The sequence below is a fragment of the Alexandromys fortis genome, unplaced genomic scaffold (assembly GCF_014885135.2).
Source record: "Alexandromys fortis isolate MF-2015 unplaced genomic scaffold, M_Fortis_MF-2015_v1.1 scaffold_179, whole genome shotgun sequence".
NCBI classification, from domain to species: domain Eukaryota; kingdom Metazoa; phylum Chordata; class Mammalia; order Rodentia; family Cricetidae; genus Alexandromys; species Alexandromys fortis.
Window position 1 is genome coordinate 725,255 of NW_026068062.1, and position 13,361 is coordinate 738,615.

A 13,361-nucleotide genomic window follows, 5' to 3' on the forward strand; every position below is an offset into this window, starting at 1 on the left:
AATCCTAAAATGAGGATGAAGATTAAATGATAAAAAATACATGACTACAATGAGAGTACTTCATATTCTCCAAATTATCTATTTATATGTTAACTATTTAATGACTTGGCATTCACTATTTTTACAAAACCTAATACATAAGAAAAGAGATAACTCTAACTGTACACTAACAGAAGAAAAGGAAAAAAATTTAATATGACTGCATTTGTAAATACAACCAGTTTTACTTATTATTAAATTATAGAACCAATTTAGTGATGTGGATAAGAAAGAGACTATCTGTACTCGGAAAATATATACTACTGACTAAATATGGGGCTTCATCAAGCTATTTCAATGCTTTGTGCTAAAGCTTCTATACAATGAGAAAAATAGTTCACAGAGCCAACAATTACGCCAGTTAATATACTGGAAGCTTCTAGAAAAGTATCTAGTATATGTAATGCTAAGCATACTACTAATTCAAAAAGTATGAGCCACTACAGAAAAGAGATTTATTTTTTCTTACAATTTTATTATTATATTTTTTAAATATTTTTTCAGACTGGTGGTGGCACATGCTTTTAATCCCAGCTCTGGGAAGCAGAGGACGGCAGATCTCTATCGAGTTTGAGGTCAGCCTGGTCTACATCATGAGTTCCAAGCTAGTCAAGGCTACATGGTGATGCTTTGACTCAAAATAGACAGATGACAGACAGATAATGGATGGACAGACGGAAGGATGGATGAGTGACAGATCTAAATAAAATGTTTTACTGAAGGCTGGAGAAATGGTTCTGTGATTAAGAGCACTTTTCACTCTTAAAGAAGAGCAGGGTTTGATTCACTACACCTACATGGTAACTCATAATCATCTGTAACTCCAGTTCCAAGGGATTAATCACCCTCTTCTTACCTCTGTGGGCACCAGGCATGCATGTCTTTCAGACTCATACTTGAAGACAAAACAGTCACACACATAAAATATGTAAACCTAGTGTGTATGGTGGAAGCTGTACATCCGCCACAGCATATGTGTAGAGGTCAAATGATGGCGCTACTGAGTCAGTTCTCTCCTTTCCCCATTGTTCAAACGTGAAAAAGAATCAGACAATTTCTACCGTCTAACTAAAAAGTACTTGCTGCCATACACACAATTTTTTGAGTAATAAAGTTTAGCCATTCCTTGGTATCAACAATAGACTAGTTCTTAGACTCTCACGAATACCAAAGCCTGTAGACAGACAAATCCCTTATAAAAACAGGGTGGAATTTGTACATTGTCTATGCATATCTTGTGTGTAACTTAAAAGTTCTCTAAGTCACAATGCCTGAATGCTGTTGTAGGTTGTTGTCATGCAATACTGTTAAGGAGAATGATAAGAGAAAAAGGCTACAATTGTTCAGTACAATTACTTCTTGTTGAGTATTTTTAACTCTTGGTTGCTTAAATTCACAAACATGAAACCCACGAACATAAATGGATAGCTGCACACATATGTTGAAAATTTAAAACTAATTAATATAAAATATTTGCTAGACTAATAACTATTTATACCCACCTGCCAAGTATAATCCTTTATAACTTCTGAAGGCATTGGGATTACAAGGAGATTCTGAAGAATAAAAGCAGCCTGAAAATTAAAAACACAAAATGTCAATACTGCCATCTTGTTGTCATCTTTGAAATAACCAACTGCTATAACGAAATAACAGAGATTGCAGTTAGTCCGTTATACACGCTAAGAGGGCCTCAGGAGATCTCATACACTGCAGTTCTTGTTAGCTGATGACTGAACTAGCTAATGAGTTTATAGTATATAGAATATATATTATACTATATATAATATAATATATATAAAAATGTCATTAGAAAATATATTTTTTATTATTTCAAAATATAGTTTCATACAGAAAACTGATTAGTATAAACCATTCTAGAATCATTTAAGAAACATAGTATCTTTACATCCCTTCCTAGGGTTACACACAGAGGGCTAACACTGCCTTCTCCCTCCTCAATTGTCTCCTCTCTCATACAAACTATTCTTGAAGCACAAAGGTCCAATTTTACCTATCAGAATACAAGATGACAGAATGAAATAATCATACAAATATAAGACTTGATTTTCATTTAATGAAAGATTATGATATAATTATAATGAAAGAATAACAAGAATTTGTAAAATTCTAAGAGTAAAACGTCCATCCATCTTCACTGAAGTCAATTTTAAAAGTTTGAAATTAATGAAGAAAAAAATCCATAGATGTAAGAAGTACCACTTGAAATTATGACAGCAACTACTAACAAGAAAACTGGCTTTATGCATTTGCCACTGGATATTGGTTGGTGGTGGTCCAGGAGCTGCTGATTTCTTCAGAAACCTCTGAGAACTATTTGCTTTCATTTTTAAAGCTATTGGTACGAATTATCACTTTGACAGTAGCAGCAATAAAAAGAAACCACCAACTGGAGCTGACAAGATGGCTCAATGGGTAGAGGCAGTTGTGGCTCAGAGACCTGGTGACAAAAGTTTGCTCCCTAGAACCCACAAGATAGCAAAAGAACTGACTTTGGAGATTTGTCCTCTGGTGTTCACAGGCACATACATGCACAAATAAAAGACATAAACAAGTAAATAATTTTAAGAATGCAAATTATATTGGTGTTTATTTTCTTCCCACATTATTGACATATATGTGAAACGTAATTTTCAAAATACTTTTTTATTAATAAAGGTTTATAAACACTAAAGACCTATACATATTGAGTAAAAACAACTCTTTTCTATAAATTACTTTTCAATGTCCACATTAAAATATGTCAGCAAGAGGGCTCATCTGGTAAGGGCATTTACTGCCAAGGCTGAATTGTAACCCAGATGGAAACAGAGGGCTGGCTCTAGAAAGTTGTCCTCTGACCTCTACAGTGCAACATGTGACTGCACGAGCATACGCACATGCACGCACACAGATGCAAAATAAATAAATATGTAATGCAAAAATGTAAAATATTCTGCCTTAATTTTATCAGAATAACTTTTCATTTAAATATTCTGTAAGCAAAATAAATAACGGTTTTTGATCAGTCCACCCTGCTAAATGGCAAGCCGAGTGAGGTTTACCGCAATAGGCTTCTATGACACAAGGGCTGGTGGGATTAGGGTTCTAGCACAGACATACCTCCCGGCGTACCATGCTGCATTCAGACTGATCAAGAAGAATATTCACCACAGTTCCCCAGAGTCCACCAGAAATATTCTGACAACTGTTTGCCAAGGCCACACAGCCAGTTTCAATAGTAGTCAGTGCTGATCCCAGTCCCAGTGAGGTGAATCTCACCTGTCACGTAAAGACAGAGATATCAAATCCAAGGATACTCTTTTGGAGCATGAGGTCATCCTTCTGGTAAAAGGAAGTGTTAGAACTCTATAAATGTGACATTGGTTTTACATTCCCACACTACACGACACTCAGAAAAAGTGTCCTACACATCTGTGAATATAGCACTGCTTCACATTCCTATATACTAAAGGACACAAAAACAGGGTCTTACATGTGTGTGAATACAGCTTTGGCTTTACATTCCTACATATTAAAGACACACAGAAAGGGTGTCCTACATGTGGGTGAACTGACTTTACAGAAATTCTGTATCAAGGTTGGGGAAAAAAAATTAATGACCTAAAAAAAAAAAGTAGACTATAACCAATTGTCAAATGAGGGTAAACTAAATAGGTATAAGTAAGCATTAAAGCAATTATAATTTACAAGGTTTTTTCAAGAAAAAAGAGAAAATATGTGGTTATATTTACTGAACATGATTTCTATCTATTCCTGACTTATTAAAAAAACTCATTTATTTTGTTCTATTTTTCTTAAGTTATTAATATCTTTTGCAAATAAATAGTTTTAACTTTTTAATACTTGGTTTAAAAATTATGTAGCTGAGTTACATTTCTTTCTAGGGCATGCAGTGCTTTCTCAAAAGTTATTTTAAGAAAAAGACATTCCAAAGAAGCTTAATTTGGCTCAATAATGGTAGTCATAACATAACTGCTATTTAAGTAATAGTTTGGTGAATTTATTAATTTTGACCCAAAAGTACATTTTCAGTGACAATTACAGGGTAAAAATAACATAGTTATAAAATAGTCAAGTAATAAGTCTAAGTACAAAGCTCCTAAAACTATACCACGTTCAGATCAAGTAACAATTCTACAAATCAAGATTTTTAAAAAGATCTCCTATTTCTTACTCAATATCATTGAATAAATGACTAAAACTACAACTATAATATGAATTTTGTATTAAAATAGCACTTAAGTATTACTAGGTTTTTAAAATGAAGTCGGATAGCTGCCTTAGCAAAAAGAGATAAGATGTCGTTCTCAAAAAAAAAAAAAAAAAAAAGATGTCTTTCTCCATGTGTGCCTGCAACAAGAAAAGGAAAATGAACACATAATAAGAAGGCAGCCATCCATACAGTGGTGAGGAACCTCCCAAAAAGCCACCTGTGGATCTTTGGGTGCTTGGTCAAAAACATAAGAAAAGAGATTGCTGCTTTTTCATTTGTTTTTTGAGACAAGTCTTCTCTGTATTTTTGGAATCTGTGCTGGAACTAGCTCTTGTTCAGGCTGGCCTCGAACTCACAGAGATCTGCTTCTTCCTCCCAAGTGCTGGGATTAAAGGCATGCACCACCACCACCACCTAGCAAAATTGTTGCTTTTGAAAGCAATCATTCTGTGGTATTTATTATGGCAACCCGAAAACATTACAACAGATTTTTTTTTCCTTTACCCAGAATAGGAACTATATACTGAAACCTACCCAGCAACACAGAAGTGATTTCTGAAGTACACGATGGGTTAGAGTCTAAAAGACTGGAAGTTCATATCAGGAAGATCAGCTACAAGGATGACTATGGTGTGATGTCAGAAAGAAATGAGAATATGTTACTAGAAATACAGTGTGAAAGAAGGGTGGTTCTTATAAGATGGTACTTTGATTTGGACAAACAACCATCAAAGGCTTGTGGGTTAAATGTGTGGCCCCCGTCCATAGAACCACTGGCAGGAGATAGAACTGTTTTAAGGAGAGGGAAGTTAGAAGCCTTCTAATCATATTGTAGCAAGTCAAAAAAAAAAAAAAAAAAAAAAAAAAAAAGAAAGAAAGAAAGAAAGAAAAGAAATATTGAAACCCTGGCCCTTCTACTTTTTCTCTTTCTGCTGCCCAGCTGCTAAAAGGTGACCACCTGTGTTTCCATAAGATTCCACACAGACACTGCCACAGGATTAAAAGCAACAAGTCTGACTGTCTATGGACTGAAACTTTCAAAACTGAGTAAAACAAACCTTGACTTTCTTTTTAAGTTGTTTTACTCTGGCATTTGTTATAGTAATGGAAAGCTGCTTTACACACACAGAAGTAAAAGTGATCTAATTGTGTTCAAGTGTTAAGTATTTTGTGAGCAATGAAATTGTACACATAGCTGAAAATATTTCATACACTCAGCAAAGTGTTGAGTTATAAATTCCTCCTGGGTGCTTACAGAAAAATGCAAAGAAAAGATGATTGAATAAACAATTAACAATATACATGTAAAAAAGAACAATTATGGGCAATTAAGAAAATTCTCAGATAACTATGTACAAAATGAGAGTGCGTGTTCTGGAAAGACCACAGAGCTATGACTGAATACTGTTCCATGAAGAGATGAATCTTAAGACATTATAGCAGGAGCCAGAAAGGAGATGAGACTGGATCAGCAATGCCAATGCCAATGTGAATGGCAGGGAATGGGAAAGAGAACTGGAATGGCTGGAAGACTGTTGGGCTTGGGTTCTATAGGCAATATGTGCCATCACTCTTGAAAGAGAATAATGATCCCAATGTAATACAGAGATCTTCAGGTCTGCCGCTCATACCTTAGGCTTGGAAGCAAGAATGTTTCTCCTCAGTTTCTAAGGCGATGGCTGCCTTTATAATTCCACTGAGCTAGAATAGTCTAGTCAAGTTCCTCAGGGATGGTGGTGCTGTCCTTAGCCACAACAGCACAGTTGGAGCCCAAGAAGACAGCCTAAAGAGGTCAGGCTACCTGTTGGTAACTAGGCAAAATACCTAAACAAACAGGGGAAGCCTGGTGTTTGGTTCATGTTAGTACTTTTGCCAGATGTTAGCTACCTGAAAGGAGCCTTTAGGCTCTACAGATTACACCCTATGCTATCTCTCAGGGTAAATTACAAGCAGTAAATTTTTTGCTTCAATAGGCTGAAGGAGAAATAAGTACAAAGTGTTAAGGAAATGTTTTAAGGTTAATGTGAGGTTAGCTTGAGACAGCACTACCTATCTGCTGGCAAAGTGAATTCAGGACACTCTGCCTCTCTCTCTAAGAGCTGTTGTTCAACAACTTCAGACATGCAGTAATTCTTGTCCTTAGCATCTGTGAATGTCCCAATGGAGATCTCTTTGCCTGGACACCAACACTGACCAACTGTCTGCCAAAGAAGATAATTGTAGGAGGGAAGACTTTTAAGTTCAGACAAAGATCTGGTTGACAGAATATGGGTATTAACTGTGATTACTTTCTTGCCGGAATCACACATTGCTGGGACAAGTCATCTAATATACCAATGCATAGAGGAAATTGTGTCCAGGAATTGATTAATGCACTGCTGGGGATTGGGGGATAAATCCCACCATAGGGGAGCACTATGGCTTCACAGGGGATTTACAATAAGAACAGTGACTATTGGTAAAGCAAATACTCCCACTGCCTTGTATTCGGGCCTCCTCCATCAGAATGAGTGATCCTGGTGGCTAAACGGGGTAAGCTTCAAGATTTGTCAGCTAAATTCTCACTGCATAATCCTAAAGACCATAGTAGCTACCCACCGAGTGGTAGGAAAGTAGGGCTGAGAACATTCCTCTAGCGGGCGCTGTAACCCACAGTATGAGTAAGACAAGTAGAGAGGGCCTGTAACCCACAGTATGAGTAAGACAAGTAGAGAGGGCCTGTAACCCACAGTATAAGACAAAGGGCTTTGGTTTTAAGTGCTCATTTAAGTGCTTCCTCAGCATATACACTTGCTTTGAAACTTCATTTCTTCCATTCCTGTTTCTCCCCTTGGGAATAGGCCTTGGATATGAGACTAGAACCCTATGACTAGTCTACACTCAGATAGAGATACATAATTTCTGTGTTTCAGTCTCCTAGCTGAGTTGAGAATAAATTCTTTCCTCAGAATGAAATATATAAATTCTCATCCATTTTAATTTTGATAATATTCAAAGCAAACTTTGAACTTCACAATTTAAAGTTGATACTTCAGTGGGTTAAGATTGTTTTGTTTTTATTTTGGGTTTTTTTTTTTATCTGTTTACAGAGATTTATGTACTTACATGAAAAGATAAGGATACAGATTTTAATGGAAGAGAGATGGAAAGTTAAGTTGAAAATTTTCCCCACAAATCTCAGTGGAAACTTTAATTTCCAATGTGACCTGATGAAATGAACTCTTAACAATGATGCCCTACCCACAACCAGACTTGTGACTTCCTGACAAATATATAGTAAAAATCCTATGGATATTCTGCAAAAAGACAGGTATATGTCAATGAAAATAAGAGCCTTCTCCAGAGCACGACAATGCTGGTACACAACCTTGAACTTTCAGCCACCAAAACTATAAGGCAAGAAGTTCTCTTACTACAATAACCCAGTCAAGAGAGTTTCGTTATGGCAGCCTGAGTGAAGAGAGACATCAAATAAAACATAAGCTGTATCAATCACAATAACCCACATTACTATATATCTATTTTATTTCAGTTGCTTTTCAATCTGGAATTCACAAACTTGATATTCCTCTATACTGACCTCTGGGTCTCGATCAACCCATAAGGGAATTAGCCACGCCAACCCCTGCTGAGTAGGAGCATCTTCTTCACTGTGACTACCCAAAGGCAAAAACCAAAGTGGCATCCACTCCTAGAATGAAAATCAAGAACAGAGTACTTCAAGTAAGTTTGAAGAACTTATTTTAACTAAAATTTTGAAGATCAAAATGTAAGAATGTATTTTTGGCCAAAATAAAGCAAAAAAAAAAAAAATCTTGGCTTTCCTTAAAACAATTTTTCAACAGAGGCTTTTCTCCCATGACTTAGCCAAAAACAAAAGAAACAAAACAAAACAAAAAAGGCGTTTTCTAATTAATGATTTCGGCCAAAATTAATTTTTAAATAAATTGAGACACATGTAACTTTCAAGAAATGTTATAACCCTAAATAATCATTGTCTTGAAGATTTTACTTTCATCCTTTGTGTGTGTATGACACATGTGTGCAGGTGCCTGCAGACAAGACCCCCGTATCCCCTGGAACTGCAATTATATGTGGCTGTGAGTCACTCATTGTGGGTGCTGAGAACAAACTCAGGTCCCCTGGAAGGGCAGCAAGCACTCTTCACCACGGAGTCATCTCTCCAGCACCCACCCCCAAACAAATAACTCTTGTTGTCTTACTTACAAATCAAAAATAATATTTTCACGTGGCAAGCGCAGAGGCTTGAAATGTAATAGACATAGTCCATCAAGCAATAGTTCGGATGATGACAGCTTGTGTTTTTCTTACCGAGCCTGGTGCCTGGGACATCATCTCATGGGACAAATGAAGTAAGCAAAGAACTGTGCTCTTCGTAACACCTTTGCCCATAAAGGACATAGCATTTCCTCCACGTTCCACATAAAACGAAGTAATGACCTAGAAAGCAAACATAAGGAATTTTATGGTGGTTTAACACTTAAGGGTGTATAACAGCGAGTATCTTTCTCCTAACTTAGCTAATCAAATATTAGCCACATAAATTTGTAACAGTCCTATTAATTAATTTAACAGTAACTACGGTAGCACATTTTACCATAGCTAAAAAATGTTTTAAATGTTTTCAACTTTGGGATTTGTTTGAAGAATATTTATTTAGTATCTTACCAAACATTTTTTAAATTTACAATATAAATATAATATTTCTAAGTGCTGTAGCATTTTTAATCAAAATTTTTTAAATATGTAGTTAAAAAGTATATGCAAAATTACTAGTTCTACAAAGCTCTCTGACTACCAGGGTTATGCTAAACTTTACTAAATTCAAATAGAAAGTTTCTTTACTTCTTAGTGATCTTACTTATTACTTCAAACACTGGTCCTCATTTTGTTTCTTCTCCACACAGCAGAGAGCTCTGACACTTCTCCAACAGGAACAACACAGTGGTCTTTCTCTTGTGAAGAGACACTCTTAACTTAGCAACTGAATCAGGAAAGTCCTGATGTTTGACTTAGAAAACTCTCTCAAATATGTGCCAATTGTTTCAGAGAATTTCTGTATGGATCATGTATTAACCCCAAACAGAACCCGATTCTTTAGCTAATACACTTGTATGAAATTATCATATATTTCTGATAGTAAACACCTTATAGCATGGAGTAATTAAAGAGAAAGATTCTACTATATCCTTTTGGTATGTATGTGTATTTTAGAAACACTGTATTTTTTTAAGGAGGCTACAGTAAATTTGTACTGAATTTTATACTACTTCTGAAATTTTTTTAGCACTTTCAAGTCTTTCTTTAAAAATAGAAGATAGTTGTAGGGAAAAACAAACTGTAGAAAACAATCGCTGTGCTAAGCATTTAAATAGCCACTGAAGAGTAAAAATAAAAAACAAGGATTATATGTTGAATAATAATGGTATATTAAGCTTCTATAGGTAAATGGTAATAGACCAGCAAACAATATTTGTCACATAGCTATGAGGAAAAGAAGACTTATTAAAGGACAGAAGGAAGCAAGTTAAACCTTAAACTCTATGTACTGATTGCTATCCACAAAAGATAGGCACTGAAAAGTTTTCTGAGTGAACAGCCAAATCTAACAGAAAATGTAAAAAAAAAAAAAAAAAAAAAGAGAGAGAGAGAGAGAACAGAAATAACACTCAAAATATAAGATTATCAAAATTCTTAACATAGATATGGATTTTTAACACTCTGGTTTAAAATAATGGAGGGCAAAAAGTTGGATGGGTAGAGAAGGAGTGGGAGGAAGTTTGGGGACTGAGCAAACAGGATCAAAATACACTGTATAAAATCCTAAACAATAAAAAGATTGAAAGCATAAAAATAAAAGAAAATATATCTAGGTATTAAAAAAACACAATAATCTTATAAGTACATAGCCAACTTCTAATAGTGAAAGTGCATGAGAATCCACTCCTGACAGTTCCATGAAGACTCTTTTTAGGCTTCCAAATTCCAGAATAATCTCAGAAAATTCTGCTAAGAAGTCTGTCAGCTGGACATGTGCACACATGCAAGACTGCCAGAACCACAGAGAAGATCAGAGAAGATGATGGTTCCTTCCTTTATAACACTAACAAACATCACCACTGGTGAGATGATGTATAAAAACTGGAGAGGGCTGGAGAGACGGCTCAGAGGTTAAGAGCATTGGCTGCTCTTCCAGAGATCCTGAGTTCAGTTCCCAGCAACCACATGTGGCTCACAACCATCTGTAATGAGAACTGGTGTCCTCTTCTGACCTGCAGGCATAATGTAGGCAGAACACTGTAGACATAATAAATAAATGAATCTTAAAAAAAAAATGGAGAAAGTAGAATTTATTTATTTATTCATTTATTTATTCTTATTTTCAAGACAGGGTTTCTCCGTAGCTTTTTGGTTCCTGTCCTGGAACTAGCTCTTCTAGACCAGGCTGGCCTCGAACTCACAGAGATCCACCTGCCTCTGCCTCCCGAGTGCTAGGATTAAAGGCGTGCGCCACCACCGCCCGGCTGAGAAAGTATGATTTATATCTGGATGGCAGGAACTATAGATGCAGCAGATAATTAAGAAATGAATAATAGATAATGATTTTGAAAATTTAGATGAAAAATTTTAATTCTGAAAAAATATACTAATACAAACATAAAAATATTCTAATTACATAATTATAGATCTACTAAAAAGTCAACTCAACATAATCTTCCCAAATAGAACATTCCAGGCCTGAATAATTTCATAAACAAAATCTATCAATAAGTGAAGAATTAAAACCATTAGATTAGAAACTGGAAACAAATGAGAAAAAAAATTTAAAATATATGTATATAACATCCTCATTTTCACTACAAGGCAATAATACTCACAGCAACACAAACATCAAAACACTAAATGTAATTCATTGTTGTAGTATGTAGATTATGATAAAAAATTTCAAACCCCGCCTACAAGCAACCAAATGAATAAATGTCCTAAGACTATTGTTGAAAGAAACCAATCCAAACAAATGGTTCCATTTTCACATTAAAAAGTTCAGATAATATTTTGTACACAGACATGAGTTACATAGTGAAACTATTAAGAATGAAGAAGAAGCGAAAAAGAGTACAAAGAACCCTTTGGGGAAGGTTTCCAAAATGAACATGCTTGATGTTGCCAGAATTGTCAGCTAGGTTATATTGGGAGACTTGAGGGCAATCAAGTGGGTTTTAATTATGTATTAACTCACTGGAACAGTTGTTTAATTTTGTGCATTTTCCAGTTATCTATTATATTTCACAATTTACACATTTTAAGCTGGACTGGTTAGATGGTTTAGAAGGGAAAGGTGATTGCTACCAAGCTTGGTGAACCAAGTTCAATCTTACGACTCACATGGTACCAGGAAAGAAAGGACTGCTGTAAGTCCTCCGATGGTCACACCTGTGCTGTGGCATGCATGACCCCCACCCCATCCTGCCCCAACACCCAGAGAAAGTGAAAAACAAAACGTTAGCAAACTAAATGAAATAAGTGAAAAAACAAATCACTTCCATAAAGACACTTAGGAAAATTCTTAGTCTTTTTCAAAATGAAAATATGCATATATAAGCTCACATTTGTTTAAAAATATTAAAACATTTTACCATTATAAGTTACACATTAACTGTACTATAATCTATCTTAAATATAACAATATAAACTGCATTTGTTCCTGACATGGAAATAAGAAAAATGATCAATAAACAGTGCCTAGGTGCTAGAGCTGTCATTCTAACTTACCTCCAGGAGGCCAGACAAGTACTTCCCACAAATCTCAAGTGGCTTTGAGAGAGGAGAGTGTGCACTCCACCCAGGGACAGCAGTGAGGTAAGCCATCCCCCCTAAGGTCCGCTCCAACGCAGGCAAGCCATAGAAATGGGGAGCATCTGTAACTCGGAGGCACTGGAGCAGCTTCAGAGACAGCTGGGTTTGGAAGACATAAAAAAGTTCCAAGCATTTCCTAGTCATAGAAAAGGAGGAAAACCACAGTCAGGGGCAGGGTGCTGTCTTGGCTGCTGAGAAGGTTTCTGGTGGTGCACTGCATTAGAAATGTATGAATTAGACAAAACGGCAGAAAATATTCCTTGTGAAAATAAGATTTTTCAAAGGACTCATAGAAAAGGTATCAACAAAGGTAAGGCAGGAGAAATAAAATAACAAGTATGCTGAAAATAATATGTAAGTAGATATTAGCACTGCCACCCTAGAAAGCCAAAATTAAAAAATACACATTTCATGAATTTAACTTGCATATATTATTACACTTAAATCACTGTCATAAAAGTATTTTCATTTAATTAAAATTCACCTTTCCCCCCCAAAATCTAAACATATAAGCAAAACTGTCATAACTAGAACATTTTCTACTAAAGAACAAATTTATAAAATTAAGTGCCAAGGCATGCATTCAGAAATATAATCCTAAATTTAAAACCTTATATAACAAATTACTAAATGAAGCCTGAAATTTTTTCAATATTACTCCAAAGGATATGTTAAATAAACAGAAAGGGATGATAAATACCACCAGAAATAGATGGCACAATGCTTTATTAATCTTGAATTTCCTTAAGGCTAATGAGAAAGGAACAACAGCTGCAGAGAGATATTGGACAATAGAAAAATGTTCTGAATTAACACAGCTGGTATACTTCAAGGATGTATTGACCTCAGAATGGAAACCAGAAGATGTGCTATGCTAGGGAAGAGGTTTTTCTCTTGTTTCCACAGAAGAAAAGTTAAGGATACCATCAAAATTAATCAAGATTCAGCTCGAAAAGGAGAAACTTCTGGATATAGAAAAATGGCAGCTCATACAAAGAGGTGACAATCCTACAAGCTGTAAGAAAATCTCATAAGGGTTGGGGCAGTTTTCTGTTCTTGTCTTTGCAGGAAAATACCCATCTTCAAAAACTAAAGAGACCATGGACATCTAGATGCCTAAAGAGAAAAGACAGCTAACCAGAAAGAATCACCAAGCCAAAGGGGCGGGGGGGGGGGGGGGGGGGGGGGCGGGAATGAAAAAAAACCA

The 13,361-nt window shown here is 35.7% G+C and overlaps 1 protein-coding gene across 7 annotated transcripts in view; it reads right to left on the reverse strand.

Annotated features, from left to right (window-relative positions):
• The window catches only part of Rttn (rotatin), a 129,837-nt gene that overhangs the window by 49,737 nt on the left and 66,739 nt on the right, over positions 1-13,361 (reverse strand). For all 7 annotated transcript variants that reach the window (XM_050120298.1, XM_050120292.1, XM_050120296.1 and 4 more), the window contains 5 exons: positions 12,071-12,290; positions 8,609-8,737; positions 7,857-7,967; positions 3,163-3,321; positions 1,542-1,613 (listed from right to left, as the gene is read on the reverse strand). In XM_050120298.1, coding sequence (XP_049976255.1) covers positions 1,542-1,613; positions 3,163-3,321; positions 7,857-7,967; positions 8,609-8,737; positions 12,071-12,290 — 691 coding nt within the window. The remainder of the gene's footprint in view (positions 1-1,541; positions 1,614-3,162; positions 3,322-7,856; positions 7,968-8,608; positions 8,738-12,070; positions 12,291-13,361) is intronic.